The sequence below is a fragment of the Bos taurus genome, chromosome 15 (genome assembly GCF_002263795.3).
Source record: "Bos taurus isolate L1 Dominette 01449 registration number 42190680 breed Hereford chromosome 15, ARS-UCD2.0, whole genome shotgun sequence".
Taxonomy (NCBI): Eukaryota; Metazoa; Chordata; class Mammalia; order Artiodactyla; family Bovidae; genus Bos; species Bos taurus.
The window spans coordinates 15,658,314-15,679,322 of record NC_037342.1 but is presented as its reverse complement, the minus strand read 5'-3'; the positions used below and the strand labels follow the sequence as shown (position 1 = coordinate 15,679,322).

The following is a 21,009-nucleotide window of genomic DNA, read 5'->3' as shown; positions in this document are numbered from 1 at the left end:
GATGGAATTCCAGTTGAACTATTTCAAATACTGAAAGATGACACTATGAAAGTGCTGCACTCAATATGCCAGCAAATTTGGAAAACTCAGCAGTGGCCACAGGGCTGGAAAAGGTCAGTTTTCATTTCAATCCCAAAGAAAGGAAATGTCAAAGAATGATCAAACTACCACATAATTGCACTCATCTCACTCGCTAGTAAAGTAATGCTCAAAATTCTCCAAGCCAGGCTTCAGCAATACGTGAACCGTGGACTTCCACATGTTCAAGCTGGTTTTAGAAAAGGCAGAGGAACCAGAGATCAAATTGCCAACATCTGCTGGATCATGGAAAATGCAAGAGAGTTCCAGAAAAACATCTATTTCTGCTTTATTGACTCTGCCAAAGCCTTTGACTGTGTGGATCACAATAAACTGTGGAAAATTCTGAAAGAGATGGGAATACCAGACCACCTGACCTGCCTCTTGAGAAACCTATATGCAGGTCAGGAAGCAACAGTTAGAACTGGACATGGAACAACAGACTGGTTCCAAATAGGAAAAGGCGTACGTCAAGGCTGTATAATGTTACCTTGCTTATTTAACTTCTATGCAGAGTATATAATGAGAAACGCTGGGCTGGAAGAAGCACAAGCTGGAATCAAGATTGCCGGGAGAAATATCAATAACCTCAGATATGCAGATGACAGCACACTTATGACAGAAAGTGAAGAGGAACTAAAGAGCCTCTTGATGAAAGTGAAAGAGGAGAGTGAAAAGTTGGCTTAAAGCTCAACATTCAGAAAACAAAGATCATGGCATCTGGTCCCATCAGTTCATGGGAAATAGATGGGGAAACAGTGGAAACAGTGTCAGACTTTAGTTTTGGGGGCTCCAAAATCACTGCAGATGGTGATTGCAGCCATGAAATTAAAAGACGCTTACTCCCTGGAGGGAAAGTGATGACCAACCTAGATGGCATATTCAAAAGCATAGACATTACTTTGCCAACAAAGGTCAAGGTTATGGTTTTTCCAGTGGTCATGTATGGATTGAGAGAGTTGTATTGTAAAGAAAGCTGAGTGCTGAAGAATTGATGCTTTTGAACTGTGGTGTTGGAGAAGACTCGTGAGAGTCCCTTGGACTGCAAGGAGATCCAACCAGTCCATTCTGAAGGAGATCAGCCCTGGGATTTCTTTGGAAGGACTGATGCTAAAGCTGAAACTCCAGTACTTTGGCCACCTCATGCGAAGAGTTGACTCATTGGAAAAGACTCTGATACTGGGAGGGATTGGGGGCAGGAGGAGAAGGGGACAACAGAGATGAGGTGGCTGGATGGTATCACCGACTCAATGGACATGAGTTTGAGTAAACTCCAGGAATTGATGATGGACAGGGAGGCCTGGCATGCTGTGATTCATGGGGTCACAAAGAGTCAGACACAAGTGAGTGACTGAGCTGAACTGAACTGAATATTCCACTGTATATATACCACATCTTCTTTATCTGTTGATGGTTGCTTAGGTTGCTTCCTAAGGCCTTAGGTCTTGGCTATTCTAAGTAGTGCTACAGTGAGCCTTGGGGTGCGTGTATCTGTTCTAATTACAGTTTCTCTGGGTGTATGCCCAGGAGTGGGATTGCTGTATTTTAAGTTAAGCTCTGTTTTTAGTTTTTTTAGGAACCTCCATACTGCTTTCCATAGTGCTTGTACTGATTTACATTTCCACCAACAGTGTAGGAGGGTTCCCTAGCACACCCTTGAAGGGTTTCTTTTAAAGACCACCAGGAAAAGTGGACACTGGAGCTGCTTTCAGGTCACTGTTTAACAGTAAATATCTTATGGAACTTCAGGTTCTTCCAGGTGGCTCCACGGTAAAGAATCTGCCTGCAATGCAGGGGCCTCAGGAGATGGGGGGTTCGATCCCTGGGTCAGGAAGATCCCCTGGAGAAGAATATGACAACCCACTCCAGTATTCCTACCTGAAGAATCCCATGGACAGAGGAGCTTGGTGGGCTATAGACCATAGAGTTGCAAAGTCGGATATGACTGCAGCAATGTAGCATGCACTCACAGGTTCTTAAGAAAATAGAGAAGGAGCTTGTGTGTCAGAACCTGGTCTGAGATGAACCATATGGAAAGTTCATGGTCGAACTTTGGGACCATGTTACAAGCTGGGACTTCTAACCTGTCAGGGGGCCTTTGCTTCTGTCTGCCAAAGGACCAGCTGTTGATCAGAAATAGAAGTCCATTATGTAGCCCTGGTGGTGGGCCAGCCACCCACCTGAGAACTCAGACTTATCTCCTTTAAAAAACTATTTTCCTTTTGGCTCTAAAAGCCATTTCCACCACGGACTCAAAAGAGAGCTTCCAGATTCTGAACATTTTCATAGATTAAGGAGCGTGGCCAGCAGTTTCTGTCCTGGGCAGATGCATGTATGGGTTAACCTCACACGCCCGCCTGCCGCCTCCTCCTCCAATGGTTCTCCTTGTCGTGTAGGAGTGTAACCAGGACTCAGTGAGTCAGCACAACTAAAGCACATGGAACAGTGCCTGACAAATGACCAGCATTTACTAAATGTTACCCTTATTCCACTGCTTTCCTTTGTTCCTGCCTTCCTTCACTTCCCTCATCACTTTCAAGTATGTTTTCCTTCCCGAAGCTCCATTCTGTCTCTTCTCCCCTGTTATGTTCATCTGTATTGGTGCTTAGTTGCTCAGCTGTGTCCAACTCTTTGCGATCCCATGGACTGTAACCCACCAGGCTCCCCTGTCCATGGAATTCTCTAGGCAAGACTACTGGAGTGGGTTGCCATGCCCTCCTCCAGGGGATCTTCCCAACCCAGGGATCGAACCCAGGTCTCTCGCATTGCAGGCAGATTCTTTACCATCTGAGCCACCAGGGAAGCAACACTGAAAGAAAAGAACAAACTGGATCAATCACAAAGGTATAAAGCTAGAGCCACCACAGGCCCGAAGAGTGCCTTAGAGCAAAATAGAAAAAAGCATTCTCTCCAAGTGGATGAAAAGCAGAGACTGTGTTCCCAGTTTCATGAGTAGAAGGCAAGCTAGATTCTGGCTCCACGCCTCTGTTTCTTACACACCCTTAGCCAGGCACTCTTGTGCAGTGAACAGCTTATGTAACTGGACACGTTAGCCCTGATTCCTCATCCCCAACCTTCTCATGGATTTTTTTTTTTTTTTCTCCTTTTCCGGGAACTCTTTCAGTGTTGTGTAAATACAAGAAAGCCCAACTTCTTCTTGGAGTAATTCTTTAAAAGGAATTTCCCCCAGGACTTCCCTGGTGGTCTAGTACTTGGGACTCCCTGCTCCAAGTGCAGGGGGCCTGGGTTCAATCCCTGGTCACAGAACTAGATCCCACAAGCTACAACTAAAAGATACGGCACACTGCAATGAAGAATCAAGATCCTGCAGGTCACAGCTGAGACCTGGCACAGCCAAATAAATAAATAATTATGCAAGAAATTTCCCTGAAATTATTTACATGTTTTCCCCAAGTTCTGATCCCCTGAATAAAAGCTGTGTCTAAAACTTGCAATACTTATGCCAATAGTTAACCAAAATTTATTTACTCTAGTTCAAGTGGCTTTATAAAATGCAGTATATTAATAATGAGAAGAGTTGGGACTTCCCTGACAGTCCAGTGGTTGACAATCTCCTTCTTACAGTGCAAGGAACATGGGTTCGATCCCTGGTTGGGGAACTAAGATCCCATATGCCTTGGGGCAACTAAGCCCATGTACCTCAACTACTAAGCCCAAAGACCACAAATAGAGAGTCTGCGCCCTGCAACGAAAGACCCTGCATGCCTCAACAAAGATCTCAAGTCCCACAACTCAGACACAGTGCAGCCAAACTACTTAATTAATTAATTAACTTTACAAAGAGCTGTGGAGTGCCTTTCACGTATTAGGTGTCGCACTAAGAACTTTATGTCAGGCATCTCAAAACAATCCTGTGAGGTAGGCGCTGAGGTAGGAGGTTTCCCTAACTTGACAGATGGAGAGTGAGAGTTTAGACAAGCTCAGTAATGTGCCAAGTCACATCTGGGGAGTCGGGGACCCAGGGCTTGAGCCAGTTCTGTTCTCTCTTGCTGGAATTCCTAACCTCTGTCCTCAACTCTGGAGCAAATTACTAGAACCCAGACTCTTGATTCTCAGTAGTAGATTCTTGGCAGAACCATGATTTGCATCCAGGCTTGTTCTTGTTAAGTTACTAAGTCATGTCACACTCTTTGCGACCCCATGGACTGCAGCACGCCAGGCTTCCCTGTCCATCACCATCTCCTGGAGCTTACTCAAACTCATGTCCATCGAGTCAGTGATGCCATCCAACCATCTCATCCTCTGGTATTGGAGCTTCAGCTTCAGCATCATTCTGTCCAGTGAATATTGATTTTCGTTAGATTGATTAGTTTGATCTCCTGGCTGTCCAAGGGCCTGTTTGATTATAATATTATGGGCTGACCCATTTATAATACTGCCTACAGCTTACCAGACACAGCAGGCTGGGCTTGGAGACATGAGGGTGAATAAGACCCAATCCTTCCCTCAGAGACCTGATAACCTAACTCAAGGAGAAAGCTCAATAGACCAAAAAATTTACAATTTAGGAGCTCTGGCTTCTCTAGGCCAGTGGGCACCTACTGACTATGTGACCTTGTACAAGTTATCTGACCTTTCTGGCCTCAGTTTACCCATCTTTGGTATGGGAAGGCAAATACTTCATAGGGTAGAGATGTACTTATTCGCTCAGTCGTGTCTGACTCTTTGTGACCCTTTGGACTGTAGCCTGTCAGACTCCTCTGTCCATAGATTTCCCAGGCAAGAACCCTGGAGTGGGTTGCTATTTCCTCCTCTAGGGGATCTTCCGGACCCAGGGATTGAACTAGTGTCTCCAGTCTCTCCTCCATTGCAGGTGGATTCTTTACCCGCTGAGCCATTAGGGAAGCCCTTCATAGGGTAGAGGGAAGGGATTAAATGAGATGATCTATGCAAACCATGTGCTTAGCACATATTAACAGTTGGCACTCCATGAGTGTTTTCAGTTACTTTTTATGATGAGTGCTGTAAGGGAAGTATTCAAGGAGGCGTGGGACCCCAGGGAAGATGAGCCTGACTAAGCCACGGAGGTCAAGGGGAAACCAGGCAAGCTTCCTGGAAGAAAGCCACCCTCACAGCATGAGCTGCAAGAGGAAAGATATAGGACATGAACAGGTTATGTCTGTGTTAGAACAGCTAGAGGCAGCTAAAGTCAACTCCTCCTCTGGGGTCCCTGAAATTGAGTTCTGAATGCTGGGGTGCAGGTGAATGAGGCAGGATCTTCTCCCTGGTACAGCCCAGTTTGAGCATGGAAACTCTACAAAGTGAGACTGTAACGTCATTAACCCCTTCCTCAAATTCTGTGCATGTCCTGTGGGGTCTGTTTGTCCCACTCTTTTATATATATATATATATGTGCACGTCCTGTGGGGTCTGTTTGTCCCACTCAGACCCCACAGGACGTGCACAGAATTTGAGGAAGGGGTTAATGACGTTATGGTTTTTCCTGTGGTCATGTATGGATGTGAGAGTTGGACTGTGAAGAAGGCTGAGTGCTGAAGAATTGATGCTTTTGAACTGTGGTGTTGGAGAAGACTCTTGAGAGTCCCTTGGACTGCAAGGAGATCCAACCAGTCCATTCTAAAGGAGATCAGCCCTGGGTGTTCTTTGGAAGGAATGATGTTAAAGCTGAAACTCCAGTACTTTGGCCACCTCATGGGAAGAGTTGACTCATTGGAAAAGACTCTGATGCTGGGAGGGGTTGGGGGCAGGAAGAGAAGGGGACAACAGAGGATGAGATGGCTGGATGGCATCACTGACTCGATGGACGTGAGTCTGAGTGAACTCCGGGAGTTGGTTATGGACAGGGAGGCCTGGTGTGCTGTGATTCATGGGGTCGCAAAGAGTCGGACACAACTGAGCGACTGATCTGATCTGATTTGCTGAATCTGGTCTTAGTTGCAGCACACGGGAGCTTCCGTCTTTGTAGCATGCTGGCTCTTTTAGTCGTGGCATGCAAACTCTTAGTTGGGGCATGTGGGACCTAGTTCCCTAACCAGGATCGAGCCCAGGCCCCCTGCATTGGGAGGGTGGAGTCTTAACCACTGGACCACCAGGGAAGTCCTGTGTTTGTCCCACTTGTTTGGCCCTCAAATTTGGAGTGGTAGGGTTCAGTAGGACAAAGCTGTTAAACCATGTTCTTTTGAATTTCACTGCTTTTTCCATTATAATCATCATTATTTTTGTGACTGTCACCTTGAAATTCCAGACTGTTTGCCAAATGAGAAGCCGAGGGATCCTCTAAAGCAAGTTTAGAGACACCCATATAGGCAGGTAATGACAGAGAATGAGATGGTTGGATGGCATCACCAACTCAATGGACATGAGTTTGAGTAGGCTCCCGGAGTTGGTGATGGACAGGGAAGCCTGGCGTGCTGCAGTCCATGGAGTCGCAGAGTCGGACACAACTGAGCAACTGAAATGAACTGATTATTATAATCAAAGAAGTTTTAGCTTCTTTGAAAAAGCTGAAACCTGATTTCTTGTTTCTTGCACCCACTTGTCCATGTTTTCCCTTCTAGAGCTTTCACACTTTTTTTTTCACTGTGGCCCAACATAAGGATACATTTTATATTAAACTCACACAAATTTGAATATAAATATAACTAAAGCAGAAGTTTTGTGGAATAGCAATTACCTTTTATTAGATTAACTGCATCTGATATTTTCCATTTTGTTCTATTTATTTAAAATGTTGATTAACCTGTTCAATTGATTTCCAGTAATGGGTTGCCTACTACTGTTTGAAAAAGAATGTTCTAGAGGTTTTATAGCAAACATAGAGTAAATCTGCTCCTCTGGTCTTTCTGAAAGCTCTCGAGGTATTCAAAGATGGCTATCAAGTTGTATGTTAATCTTCTCCCTACTACTTCTAATTTTAAAATTGTAATTGATTTAAAATATTGTGCTAGTTTCAGGTATACAGCAAAATGATTCAGTTATACATATATATGTGTATTCTTTTTTCTATTTTTCCATTATAGTTTATTACAGGATAATGAATATAGTTCCTTGCACTATACAGTAAATCTTTGCTTTTCTATTTTACATACGGTAGTGTGCATTTTGGAGAAGGCAATGGCACCCCACTCCAGTACTCTTGCCTCGAAAATCCCATGGATGGAGGAGCCTGATGGGCTGCAGTCCATGAGGTCGCTAAGAGTCGGACACGACTGAGCGACTTCACTTTGACTTTTCACTTTCATGCATTGGAGAAGGAAATGGCAACCCACTCCAGTATTCTTGCCTGGAGAATCCCTGGGATGGGGGAGCCTGGTGGGCTTCTGTCTATGGGGTCGCACAGAGTCGGACACAACTGAAGCGATTTAGCAGCAGCAGCAGCAGCAGTGTGCATTTGTTAATCCCATACTCCCAATTTATGGTTCCCTCCTTCCCCTTTGCTTACCAAGTGTTTTTTTCTGTTTGTGAGTCTTTTTCTGTTTTGTATGTAGATTCATATGTATTATTTTGTAGATTCCACATTTAAGTGACATCATATAATGTTTGAGATCCAACCAGTCCATTCTAAAAGAGATCAGCCCTGGGATTTCTTTGGAAGGAATGGTGCTAAAGCTGAAACTCCAGTACCTTGGCCACCTCATGCGAAGAGTTGACTCATTGGAAAAGCCCCTGATGCTGGGAGGGATTGGGGGCAAGAGGAGAAGAGGACGACAGAGGATGAGATGCCTGGATGGCATCACTGACTCAATGGACGTGAGTCTGAGTGAACTCCGGGAGTTGGTGATGGACAGGGAGGCCTGGTGTGCTGCGATTCGTGGGGTTGCAAAGTCGGACACGACTGAGCGACTGATGTGATCTGATCTGATATAATATTTGTCTTCCTGTGTCTGACTTCACTTAGTATATCATCTCTAGGTCTACCCATGTTGCTGTGAAATGGCATTATTTCACTCTTTTTGTGGCTGAGTAATATTCCATCGTATATATGTAGCACATCTTGTTTATCCATTCATCTGTTGATGGATACCTAGGTTGCTTCCATTTCTTGGCTATTGTAAACAGTGCTGCTATGAACATTGGGGTGTCTATATCTTTTTGAATTATGGTTTTCTCTGGATATATGCCCAGGAGTGCGATTGCTGGATTATATGGTAACTTTATTTTTGTTTTTAAAAGAACCTGCATATGGTTTTCCACAGTGGCTGTGGGTCTCTTTTTTAACATGCTCTGGTTTTCCATCCCTTCCCATCCTGCTCAACCTCTGCCAGGTGCTTTCCAAGTTAAGATTTTGGTTTTAACTTGTCATTAAGAACTGAGCCTGACCTCACATATAGCTTGACCAGTACTTGTCATAGTGGGACCATCAGAACCCTTGGCCTCAAACCCCCACCCAAATTAATTTGTTGCTGTTGTTTAGTCGCTCCGTTGTGTCTGACTCTTTTTCGAGCCCATGGACTGTAGCCCACCAGGCTTCTCTGTCCATGGGATTTTCCAGGCAAGAATAGTGGACTGGGTTACCATTTCCTCCTCCAGGGGATCTTCTTGACCCAGGGTAGAACCCGAGTCTCTTATGTCTTCTGCATTGGCAGGCAGATTCTTTACCACAGAGCCTCCAGAGAAGGCCACTCAAGTTAATATCACTCCATTAATCAGTACCCATTGGGTGTGCTTATTTAATTTTTTTATGTACCCAAAATGCCTAATCAAAAAATCATTCATATTTTTCCTGTTTTGTCTGTAAGAGTCTCTGGAGATGTGTTTCCTAGTTGGGATGTGGGAGAGGCTCAAATCAAGATGCCATCATTCACATTTCCTGGATCCACCAACCAAATGTTCTTAAACTCAAGACATCAAAAGGGACTTTCCAGGAGGTCCAGTGGTTAAGACACTGTGCTTCTGTTGCAGGGGGCACAGGTTTGACCCCTGATCAGGGAACTAAGATCCTGCATGCCACACAGCATGGCCAAAAGAAAAAAAAAAAATGTTAAGAAGAAGCTGTGTGCCTAGCACTGTCTGGCACATCAATAATTAAAACTCCCCTAAAATGGCTATATTTTGAAAAAAAATGGGTAACAGGTTAGCAATCATTGCTAATAATTTATGGAGTTTTTGCTGCCTGCTAAGAGCTGACAGCTTTTCACGCAAGTGACTCATGAATTTCTCACAATCCTTTGAGGCAAATACTGTTGTAATTACTACTTTATCAAAAGAAGAAAACCTGATCTTTAGTCAATTAATTTGGCCAGGCATATAACTAATAAGTGACAGAAGGGAAGTTAAGCCCAGAACCATCTCAGTCCTCAGCCTGTGTTTTAAAATACTTAACTGCACCCCCCCAGACTGAAAACCACTTCTGCTGGTTTAGAAAGAGATAATATATGTAACATGCTTCCCTCTACCCTGTACGGGGTCAATCGTGTGCGACTCTTTGCAACCCCTTGGACAGTAGCCCACCAGGCTCCTCTGTCCATGGGATTCTCCAGGCAAAAATACTGGGGTGGGTTACCATTTCCTACTCCAGGGGATCTTTCCAACCTAGGAATCAAACCCATGTCTCTGACATCTCCTGCATTGTCAGGCAGATTCTTTACCATTAGCGCTACCTGGGAAGCCCTGTAACATACTTTGAGCAGTGCATTTGTGGGGGCTTAATAGAGCTTATTCCTTCTCCTAAGGAAAGAGAAGAACTTAATACAAGTTCAGGTCCTTAGCAGCCCTCAAGAGATGAGAGAAAGAAAGTGTTAGCCTCTTGCTGCTACTGCTAAGTCACTTCAGTCATGTCCGACTCTGTGCTACCCACAGACGGCAGCCCACCAGGCTCCCCCGTCCCTGGGATTCTCCAGGCAAGAACACCGGAGTGGGTTGCCATTTCCTTCTCCAATGCATGAAAGTGAAAAGTGAAAGAGAAGTCGCTCAGTCGTGTCCGACTCCTAGTGACCCCATGGACAGCAGCCCACCAGGCTCCTCCTTCCATGGGATTTTCCAGGCAAGAGTACTGGAGGGGGTTGCCAGTCCCTTCTCCGGGGGATCTTCCCAACGCAGAGATCAAACCCAGGTCTCCCACACTGCGTGCAGATTCTTTACCATCTGAGCCACTGGGGAAGCCCAGGAGACAATTGTCTGTACCCATCACTGCTCGGAGTGGGCCCCAGAGTGCTTTGCAGTGGCGTGGTGGGTCTGGCGCCAGGGAAGCATCTCTCCTCTCCAGGGGAGCCTGGAGGAGGAGACATGTGCTTGGGAGGCTACAAAGTATAGCGGCAAGATCAAGAGCTCTGCTCTGAAGAACAGGTTTGAAACCTGGCCCTGTCACTTTAGAGCCATATAATCTTGGAAGATTCCCATAACCTGGCCCAGCCTCTTTCCCTCAGGTGTAAAACATGGATAATGATGCCGCCCATGCAGTGTGTCATGTACCGGTGAAACAAGGTAACACACGACATCACCTGGGACACAGGAGATGCTCTTCCGTACTTGCTTGCTCCAGACAGAAAACTGAGTTTTGATCAATCTCCACCTACAGTATCTCTTACCTGTTCCCTCATTTAGGTTGGGATTCTGAGTGCATTGAAATGTAGGTCCTCAAATATTCTAAACCTGGGGTTCTCAAAGTGTGGTCCAGACCAGCAGCATCAGCATCATCTGGGAGCTTGTTAGAAGTGCAATTCTTGGACCCCACTCTGACCGACAGAATCAGAAACTCCACGGTGCGGCACAGCAGTCTGTTTTAGCAAGCTCTTCTGGTGACTTTCATGCAGCTAAAGTTTAAGAACCACTGCCCTGTAGACACTGAGCATCCTGAGTCTTCCTCTGTTTTCAGCAGGACTTTGTTGAAGGCTCTAGAGAGCCTGCACTTTTCATGTGGTTATGTGACCAACATAGAGTTCATGTTCAGGTTGTTCCCATCTTAAACTTTTTATGATTCAGTTCAGTTCAGCTCAGTCGCTCAGTCATGTCTTTGCAACCCCATGGACTGCAGCACGCCAGGCTTCCCTGTCCATCAGCAACTCACAGAGCTTACTCAAACCTTATGTAACATTGAGTTGGTGATGCCATCCAACCATCTCATCTTCTGTCATCCCCTTCTTCTCCCACCTTCAATCTTTCCCAGCATCAGGGTCTTTTAAAATGAGTCGGTTCTTCTCATCAGGTGGCCAAAGTATTGGAATTTCAGCTTCAGCATCAGTCCTTCCAACGAATATTCAGGACTGATTTCCTTTAGGATGGACTGGTTTGATCTTGCAGTCCAAGGGACTCTCACTAGTCTTCTCCAACACCACAGTTCAAAAGCATCAGTTCTTCAGTGCTCAGCTTTCTTTATAGTCCAACTCTCACATCCATACATGACTACTGGAAAAACCATAGCTTTGACTAGATGGACCTTTGTTGGCAAAGTAATGTCTCTGCTTTTTAATATGCTGTCTAGGTTACTTATAACTTTTCTTCCAAGGAGCAAGCGTCTCTTAATTTCATGCCTGCAGTCACCATTTGCAGTGATTTTGGAGCCCCCCAAAATAAAGTCTGTCACTGTTTCCACTGTTTCCCCATCTATTTCCCATGAAGTGATGGGACCAGATGCCATGATCTTAGTTTTCTGAATGTTGAGTTTTAAGCCAACTTTTTCACTCTCCTCTTTCACTTTCATCAAGAGGCTCTTTAGTTCTTCTTTGCTTTCTGCCATAAGGGTGGTGTCATCTGCATATGGTTATTGATATTTCTCCTGGCAGTCTTGATTCTAGCTTGTGCTTCATCCAGTCCAGCATTTCTCATGATGTACTCTGCATCGAAGTTAAATAAGCAGGGTGACAACAGTCTTGACGTACTCCTTTCCTGATTTGGGACCAGTCCATTGTTCCATGTCCAGTTCTAACTATTGCTTCTTGACCTGCATACAGATTTCTTAAGAGGCAGATCAGGTGGCCTGGTATTCCCATGTCTTGAAGAATTCTCCACAGTTTATTGTGATCCACACAGTCAAAGGCTTTGGCATAGTCAATAAAGCAGAAGTTGATGTTTTTCTGAAATTCTCTTGCTTTTGCAATGATCCAATGGATGTTGTCAATTTGATCTCTGGTTCCTCTGCCTTTTCTAAATCCAGCTTGAACATCTGGAAGTTCATGATTCACGTACTATTGAAACCTGGCTTGGGGAATTTTGAGCATTACTTTGCTAGCGTGTGAGATGAGCCAAATTGGTCATTTTCTGGTGTTCCTTTTCTCTCTTCCACTTAATTTGAAACTCATGTTGCTGGAGACTCATAAAGTATCACATCCTAAAGTGAAAGTGAGAGTGTTCATCTTTCAGTCATGTCCAACTCTTTACAACCCTATGGATTGTAGTCTGCCAGGCTCCTCTGTCCATGGAATTCTCCAGGCAAGAGTACTGGAGTGGGTTGTCATTTCCATCTCCAGGGGGATGTTCCCAACCCAGAGACTGAACCAGGGTCTCCTGCGTTGCAGGCAGATTCTCCACCATCTGAGCCACCAGGAAATGATGATTGGAAAGGGACCATTCCCAGAGGCTGGTAGCTCAGTTGGTAAAGAATCCGCCTGCAGTGCAGGAGACCCCGGTTTGACTCATGGCTTTGGAAGATTCCCTGGAGAAGGGATAGGCTACCCACTCCAGTATTCTTGAGCTTCTCTCACGGCTCAGCTGGTTAGGAATCTGCCTGCAATGTGGGAGACCTGAGATTAAACCCTGGGTTAGGAAGATCCCCTGGAGAAGGGAATGGCTACCCACTCCAGTATTCTGGCCTGGAGAATTTCATGGACTGTATAGTCCATGGGATTGCAAAGAGTCAGACATTACTGAGTGGCTTTCACTTTCGGCCTTCCTAATGGAGAAGGAAATGGCAACCAATTCCATTATTCTTGCCTGGGAAATCCCATGGACAGAGCCACCTGGCAGATTACAGTCCATGGGTTTGCAAAGATCGGACATGACTGAACAACTAACACACACGTAACCTTCCTAAGGAACTCATCCTGGGGTGCTCTGGCCTGGGTCCCTACAGGCACCCCTTGCTTTGCCTCCTTTAAGCTCCTTCCTGCTTTAACATACCCACTCAGGCTATTTGTTCAACTCGACTGTTCTTCATCCTCTTCTTTGTCAGCTTGGAGAAGCCTTCCTTTCCACTCCCTCTCAGTAGCTACCCTGTCCATCATTAATCTTTGTTACTGAACCCTGTTCCTTTTCTTCATCACAGGTAGACCAGTTTGTAGTTATAGATTTATATACATTCTAATGAGCAGGGCCTGTGGTAGGGTATTTGCACACCTAGTGGAGGGTGTGGCTTATTCAATGTAATTGATAATATTTTTTGAGTAAATGAATGAATAAATGAACCACTGCAGCTCTCACATGGTTCTGCCTCCTTTCAAACTCTGTTGTACTTTCTATTAATTCTTTCACATAGTCCTTTTGTTTAGGACTTAATTTTTTTATAGTTATTTCTAATTTTTCCCCTCCTGACCTTGGACTTTCCTGAATATTATGTTCTGCTTAGCATAATACTGGCTCTGTCACTGACGCACAATAAGTAATTTTTGATTTCTGGATGGATCACGTATAAGGTGTGAATTTTATACGTGATCCATATAATCTATACGTGATCCATAGTGTCCTCACCCCCACTGGTGGGAAAGATTGAGGGCAGGAGGAGAAGGGGGCAACAGAGAATGAGATGGTCCGATGGCATCAACGACTCAATGGGCATGAATCTGAGCAAACTCCGGGAGATAGTGAAGGACAGGGAAGCCTGGTGTGCTGCAGTTCATGGGGTCGCAAAGGGTCGGACATGACTGAGCAACTGAACAACCACAAAAACCCCCACTCTGAGATTATGCTGTAAAAAATTTTTTTTCTCTTTAATTGAACCACCCAGAGTGGCTGGAGTCCTTGGGGATGGTGAGAGCTTTCCCATTTCTTTGTCTTTGGCATTTAAGGTACAAGATGTACTGGAAGATGTTCTTGTCTTTACTACATATTCTAGAAAGAGAAGAACTAGAACTGCTGGATAGGCCATGGAGGGGCCATTCTTCTCTCTGTTGTTTCTAGCTATGAACAGAGAGGACATGTTTTCGGAATAAAACACACCAGCATACTTTTCAGAATGGTAACTGTAAGCAATCTTAAGTGTGAACATTCTGACCAAAGTTATCTCCAGTTATAACAGTCCTTGTTTTTAATAGTGATTGTTGCTGTTGTTTTAGAAACTCAGTATGATTCCAGTTTTTATGAAAAAAAAGACACTCTCTATACCATCATTGGAAACAGAATAAAACCTAACTAGTTTTTTGTTCATGAAGAGAGAAAGAGAAAGAAATTGTCATAACATGACATAAACTGTAGAATGAATGAAACCGAGGCTGGCTTGTATTAGTAATGCAATTGGATTCACCCAACAATTCAATGGAATGATCAATATAGTTAGAAGCTTGGGAGCTTGTAAGCTGGGCAATATTAACTACTTAGCTAATTCAGACGTTCTCAACCAGGGGCAGTTTTGCCCATAGGAGACATTTGGCAATGTCTGGAGCCAGTATTCCCTGGAGAAGGAAATGGCAACCCATTCCATTATTCTTGCCTGGAAATCGCAGGAACAGAGGACCCTGGCGGTGCATTGGATCATAGAAAAAGCTAGAGAATTCTAGAAAAATATCTACTTCTGCTTCATTGACCACACTAAAGCCTTTGACTGTGTGGATCACAACAAACTGTGGAAAATTCTTAAAAAGATGGGAATACCAGACCACCTGACTTGGAAATCTGCATGCAGGTCAAGAAGCAACAGTTAGAATTAGACATGAAACAATGGACTGATTCCAAATTGGGAAAGGACTACCTCAAGGCTGTCACCCTGCTTATTTAACTTATATGCCGAGTACATCATGCGAAATGCAGGGCTGGATGAAGCACAAGCTGGAATCAAGGTTTCCGGGAGAAATATCAATAACTAGATGACATTACCAGATACACAGATGACATTATCCTTATGGCAAAAAGTGAAGAGGAATTAAACAGTCTCCTGATGAAGGTGAAAGAGGAGAGTGAAAAAGCTGGCTTAAAGCTCAACATTCAAAAAATGCCAAAGATCATGGCATCACAGTCCCATCACCTTATAGCAAACTGATGGGGACACAATGGAAACAGTGACAGACTTTATTTTCTTGGGCTCCAAAATCACTGCAGATGGTGACTGCAGCCATGAAATTAAAAGATGCTTGCTCCTTGGAAAAAAAGCTATGAGAAGCCTTGACAGCATATTACAAAGCAGACATATTACTTTGCCAAAAAAGGTCCATCTGGTTAAAGCAGTAGTTTGGATGGATGTGAGAGTTGGACCATAAAGAAAGCTGAGCACCAAAAAAGTAATGCTTTTGAACTGTGATGTTGAAGAAGACTTTTGAGAGTTACTTGGATGGCAAGGAGATCAAACTAGTCCATCCTAAAGGAAATCAACCCTAAATAGTCATTGGAAGGACTGCTGCTGAAACTGAAGCTCCAATACTTTGGCCACCTGATGTGAAGAGCTGACTCATTGCAAAAGACCCTGGTGCTGGAAAGATTGAGGGCAGGAGGAGAAGGGGACGACAGAGGATGAGATGGTTGGATGGCATCACTGATTCAAAGGAGATGAGTTTGAGCAAACTCCAGGAGATAGTGAAGGACAGGGAAGCCTGGCATGCTGCAGTTCATGGAGTCGCAAAGAGTCAGACACGACTGAGCGACTGAACAACGACAACGAGACATTATTAGTTGCCACAACGTGGAATGGGAAGGTTGCTACTGGCATCACATGGGTAGAGGCAGTGATGCTGCTAAGCATCTAACAATGCAGAAGGCAGTCCTCACCACAAAAAAAATCTCAACCCCAAATGTCACATGTGCCAAGGTTGAGAAACTTTGAAACAACCATTCAGCCAAAAAAGTATGAGCTTTCAATATTCTGAAGGTTTCTGTAGTAAGAATAGCAAATAACAATGATTATCATTTAATAAATACCTGTGGCATGCCAGGTGCTTTATATTCTGAGCTGCTGAGTGTCTCAGTCAGGATCTGACCCTGGGTTTGTTTGCAGCCAACGTCTCTCCTCTTCCTTATGAGCTTTCTGATGTAGGTGCATTTTCCCTGTACATGATGGTATCCACCCTCTGCTCCTTGTGTTTTATGTAGACCAGATTATGTGTTTAATGGGCTTCCCAGGTGATGCTACTGGTAAAGAACCCTCCTGCCAATGCAGGAGACATAAGAGACTCAGGTTCAATCCCTGGGTAGGGAAGATCCCCTGGAGTAGGGCCCGGCAACCCACTCCAGTATTCTCGCCTGGAGATTCCCCTGGACAGAGGAGCCTGGCGGGTCCATGGAGTCACAAAGAGTCAGACATGACTGAAGAGACTTAGCACACATGCACATGTGTTTAATGAATATTAGGTAGTGTGCTCAGAGGAGAAAGCCATGAGGCAAGAAGAGACCAGTGTGTCACCATGGGTGTGAAGCTGAAACATCCAGACAAACCGGCCTTGGATCCATCATTCACTCAATGAGCCAAATGCTTGCGTAGGATGACAGCACAGAGCCTGGCCCTGCTTGTTTCATTGTTCAGTTGCTCAGTCGTGTCCGACTCTTTGCGACCCCAGGGACTGCGGCACGCCAGGCTTCCCTGTCCTCCACTATCTCCTGGAGTTTGCTCAGACTCATGTCCATTGAGTCGGTGATGCCATCCAGCCCTCTCATCCTCTGTCGTCCCCTTCTCCTCCTGCCCTCAATCTTTCCAGCACCAGGGTCTTTTGCAATGAGTCAGCTCTTCACATCAGGTGGCCAAAGTATTGGAACTTCAGCATCAGTCCTTCCAATGAATGTTCAGGGCTGATTTCCTTTAGGATGGACTGGTTTGATCTTCTTGAGGTCCAAGAAACTCTCAAGAGTCTTCTCCAGCACCACAGTTTGAAAGCAATGTAGAGTATGTAGATCCAAAACCACGGATGCTGACTGGTTAACTACCTTTCTGCTCGTAGAGCTACATTCAGTTTTTAATGTAAACTAACCTTGTTTCTATTTGGTCCCAATCATAGTTGGAATCTGAAACCAAATATATGTAAAATGTTACTGATGACCTCTTACTAGTCAAATACAAAGTGTTTTTCTCAGGTCTTCGCTCCTGAAAAATAGTCATATATATATTTGATGTAGAAGACTATTCATTTTCTGTATTTGATATAGTGATTATTAATGGTTGAGAAAATTAAAATGTGTGGAGGGGGAAAATTTGCCTGCCAAATTAATCATCACTCTGGATCAATTTGAAAATTCTAGGTGTGGTCTGCTTGATTGGTCAGCAGATTCTTGAGCCCACATTCTGTGCCTGTCACTTCTTCAGAAGCCTAAGAGTCTGTAGCATTTGATAGCATCTTCTTAAAACCCCCCCTGTCTTAACATGCCTTTAAACCTTCCTAGCTCTTCTACTGGACTTCCCTGGTGGCTCAGACGGTAAAGTGTCTGCCTACAACGCGGGAGACCCGTGTTCTTCCCCAGCTCCTGCCTCTTCTGCCTCCTTCTTCCCTGAATTTTCTGTTATGAGCATTCTCCAAGTAAACTTATCTTCACAGCTTCATCTCTTTTTCTCTATAATTCTGTTCTTGACTTCTCAGCTAAGGCCCTTGTGCCTTATTTCCTCTACAGAAAGCCCTTCAACATCTCTCTCAAACCAGTTTTCCCTCTCAGTTCTTCTTCTTCTTCCATCCTTGGTCCATCCATTGGATTAATTGGTTTATAAGTCTTCCAAGAATGATCCATTCTTTCTATGATCCAGCCACAAAATCCGAGTTAACTTGATTACTTTGTTCTTTCTCCCAGGATAGCTGTCCAGTCAATGAAAAGAATAAAATGTTGCTTCAAAGATTTGGTTATCTTCCCTGTATTTGGTATCTTCAAAGATTTGGTATCTCTTTTCCTTTCTATCTCCTTTGCCCAACCTCATGTGTCATTGTTTTCTGCAGCTATTTCCCTGATGGGCTTCCTATCACCAGGGCTATTGGAGTGTTGCTTGAAATAATAGCAAATGTGTGTTGAGCACTTATGTGCATTGTGCTATTTTATATTTACTAATTTATTCAGTCCCTACAACCACCTTGTGAGGTTTGATGCTATTTCCCTCATCTTGCAAAAGAAGAAACTGAGGTTTTAGCAAAGTTAGGTGACTTGCCCAAGTGTCCACAGATAGAGTGGTGGAACTGTGACTCGCCAATCCATTTAGGTTTCATTCCAGTGGATACTTTAAAAATATTAAATTCTGCTGTCTCTCAGGATATAGTGATATTGAATCATGGGCAATTAATACATTTTAGTTTCCTTCCTACTTTCCCTCCTTTTTCTATACATCATTCTCCCTCAGCCTACGTTAGTCACTCAGTCATGACTGACTCTTTGTGACCCCGTGGACTGCAGCCCACCAGGCTCCTCTGTCCATGGGATTCTCCAGGCCAAGGATACTGGAGTGGGTTGCCAGTCCCTTCTCCAGAGGATCTTCTTGACCCAGGGATCGAACCCAGTCTCTTGCACTGCAGGCAGATTCTTTATCATCTGAACCACCAAGGAAGCTTGATTTGAAGAAGCCCCAGGCGAAGCTAAATCCCTACAATGCCCGTGGCTCTGAGCTCCAGAACCCTTCAAGGCTCTCCTTTCTCCTGCATGTACTTGGTCCTCTCAGTTTTTCCGAGTATCTTCAGTGCTTTCCTGCTCTGTGGTGGCATATTTTGTTATTTTAAATAAATAAATCCTTGAAGGGCTGGTTAGCTGCTGCTGCTTTTGTTTCTTTTGTGTGTTATCAAGTACTAGGGTATCAAACTCTAAATGTGATAGGTATTTGGTAAATAATTGTTATATATTATTGCACCTGGATGCTTTTGAACTGTGGTGTTAGAAAAGACTCTTGAGAGTCCCTTGGACTGCAATCCTAAAGGAAATCAGTCTTGAATATTCATTGGAAGGACTGATGCTGAAGCTGAATCTCCAATACTTTGGCTACCTGATGCGAAGAACTGACTCACTGGAAAAGACCCTGATGCTGGGAAAGATGGAAGGTGGGAGAAGGGGACAACAGAGGATGAGATGATTGGATGGCCTCACTGACTCGATGGACATGAGTTTGAGCAAGCTCCAGGAGTTGGTGATGGACAGGGAAGCCTGGCATGCTGCAATCCTTGGGGGTCACAAAGTGTCAGACAGGATTTCGTGACTGAACAACAACAAATCTTGAGAGCAGAGGTTCCTGAACCATTAGGGATGTATGAGGAGAACAGACTGGAATCAGAAGGGCACACCACCCACTAGGATTGAGTGGAGGGGTAAAACTGCTGGTGGATTGCTTAGCTCATTGCCTCAGTCCAGGCAGGAATCCCTGAAAGAACCCTGGTCTAGAGAGGAGCACAAGGTGAGAGGTTTGGAATGCCCTGACTCTCCTCCGCTGAGCAGCAGAGCCAGCTCCTGGAAACTAGGGAGAAATGTTACAAGATGTGGGTGAGTTTCAGGCCCCCAGATCAAGGCTCCAGAGATGCATTAATTGGATATGCAGGAGCGATTGAGGATGTTATATTCAATATAGCCTGATTTAAGACGTGAGGCAGAATCAGCAGCCTTTTCCCAGAGTTCCTTTCTTTGCCTCCACTCCTAGAGGGGTTATGACCACCAGTTGTAGGCTCTCGGGTTGTAGAATCTGTTTTGGCCCTTCTGCTTGTCAACGGAGCCCATCGCAGCGGCTGGTCGCCCAATCCCAGTGCGTGATAGAAGCCCTGGAGACCAGGGCAATGCAGAGAGAAAACTCTGGCCACTTTTCATCTGAAAATGCTTCTTAAGAAGAAAAAAAAAGACTCCTACAGAGACCTCATCTGGACTTTGAGGGCAGATCGGGAAAACGACTTCGGCCGGAGTTGGTCTGGTGGGGAGGAAGAGAAAGTCGCAGGAAGGAGACCGAACCGAGAGAGGCCGTTGCCCTCCTCATTCCGGGGCGGACACTCGAGCTGGAGCCCAGGGAGGTGGCAGCAGGCGGTCTCCGGGGCCTGGGGAGGGGCGGCGAGCGGGTGAGGGCGGGCTCTAGGGCCCAGCGGCCGGGCGCCCGGCGGGGGTGGAGTGTAGGGTTACGCGGACCAGCCCGGACCACCCTCCCCGGGCGGCGGCGCGGGCGCCAGGGCGCTCTAGGACCCAGAGGCGGCGCTGGGATTTGGGGCTGGAGGGGAAGCCCCGGGCTGGTCTCCGCTTCCCGTGTGAATGGGGGCGATCGCCGGGCGCCGCTTCCGCAGGCTGCCCCCACGCCGTGCCCAGCGCGCTGCCCGGCGGCCGCCGTCCCCAGCCGCGGAGCTGAGCTGGCCATGATCGCCTCATGTGGAGGGCAAAGTTGCGCCGGGGAACTTGTGAGTCTGCGGTGAGAGGTAACCAGTCCCCGCTCGGGGTGCAGGGAGGGGCGCCCCCGAGTCTCCAGCGCCGAGGACCCAGCCGATCGATGTTCTCCGCTCCCAACCACTCCGGGCCGGGGGAGCGGTGGGGAGAGCTCCTTTCCCGGGGGGCTCCGGGCTGAGGTCGGCCCGGCTTCGGAGCGACTTGGGCAGCCTTTTTTTCGGCCCCGGGGACCGAGAGTGCCCGCCACCGGAATCTTGATCCCCCTTACCTAGATTACTTAAAAAAAAAAAAAAATTAAAACTACGTTTCCGCGCCACTCTGCAGGCCCCAGACTGGGAGTCGTTTGGCCGTCGCGGCCCGGGACCCGGGGTGCAGAAGCGCCCCAGCCGTGGGGCGGGCCTTTAACGGAGGGGCGCTGCCATATGGCCGCGCTCCGCACCACCCGCCCGCGCGCGGGTCCCCGGCGGCGGAGGGAAGCGGTGGCCGGCGGCCGCTTCCCGGCGCGCGAGACAAAGGCGCTCACGCCCGCCCGCCCGACACGCGGGGACCTTCCTACGGCCCCAA

General features: G+C 45.9%; 1 protein-coding gene across 7 annotated transcripts in view; it reads left to right on the top strand.

Annotated features, from left to right (window-relative positions):
• The window catches only part of AMOTL1 (angiomotin like 1), a 192,630-nt gene that overhangs the window by 56,512 nt on the left and 115,109 nt on the right, over positions 1–21,009 (top strand). For 2 of the 7 annotated variants that reach the window (XM_024975721.2, XM_002692960.6), the window contains exon 1: positions 20,255–20,477. The exons of 4 other annotated variants lie outside the window; for them this stretch is intronic. In XM_024975721.2, coding sequence (XP_024831489.1) covers positions 20,429–20,477 — 49 coding nt within the window. In that variant the 5' untranslated portion in view covers positions 20,255–20,428. Of the gene's footprint in view, positions 1–20,254; positions 20,478–21,009 lie in introns of those variants that run through there. One more of the 7 variants, XM_005215776.5, reaches the window with a different exon arrangement.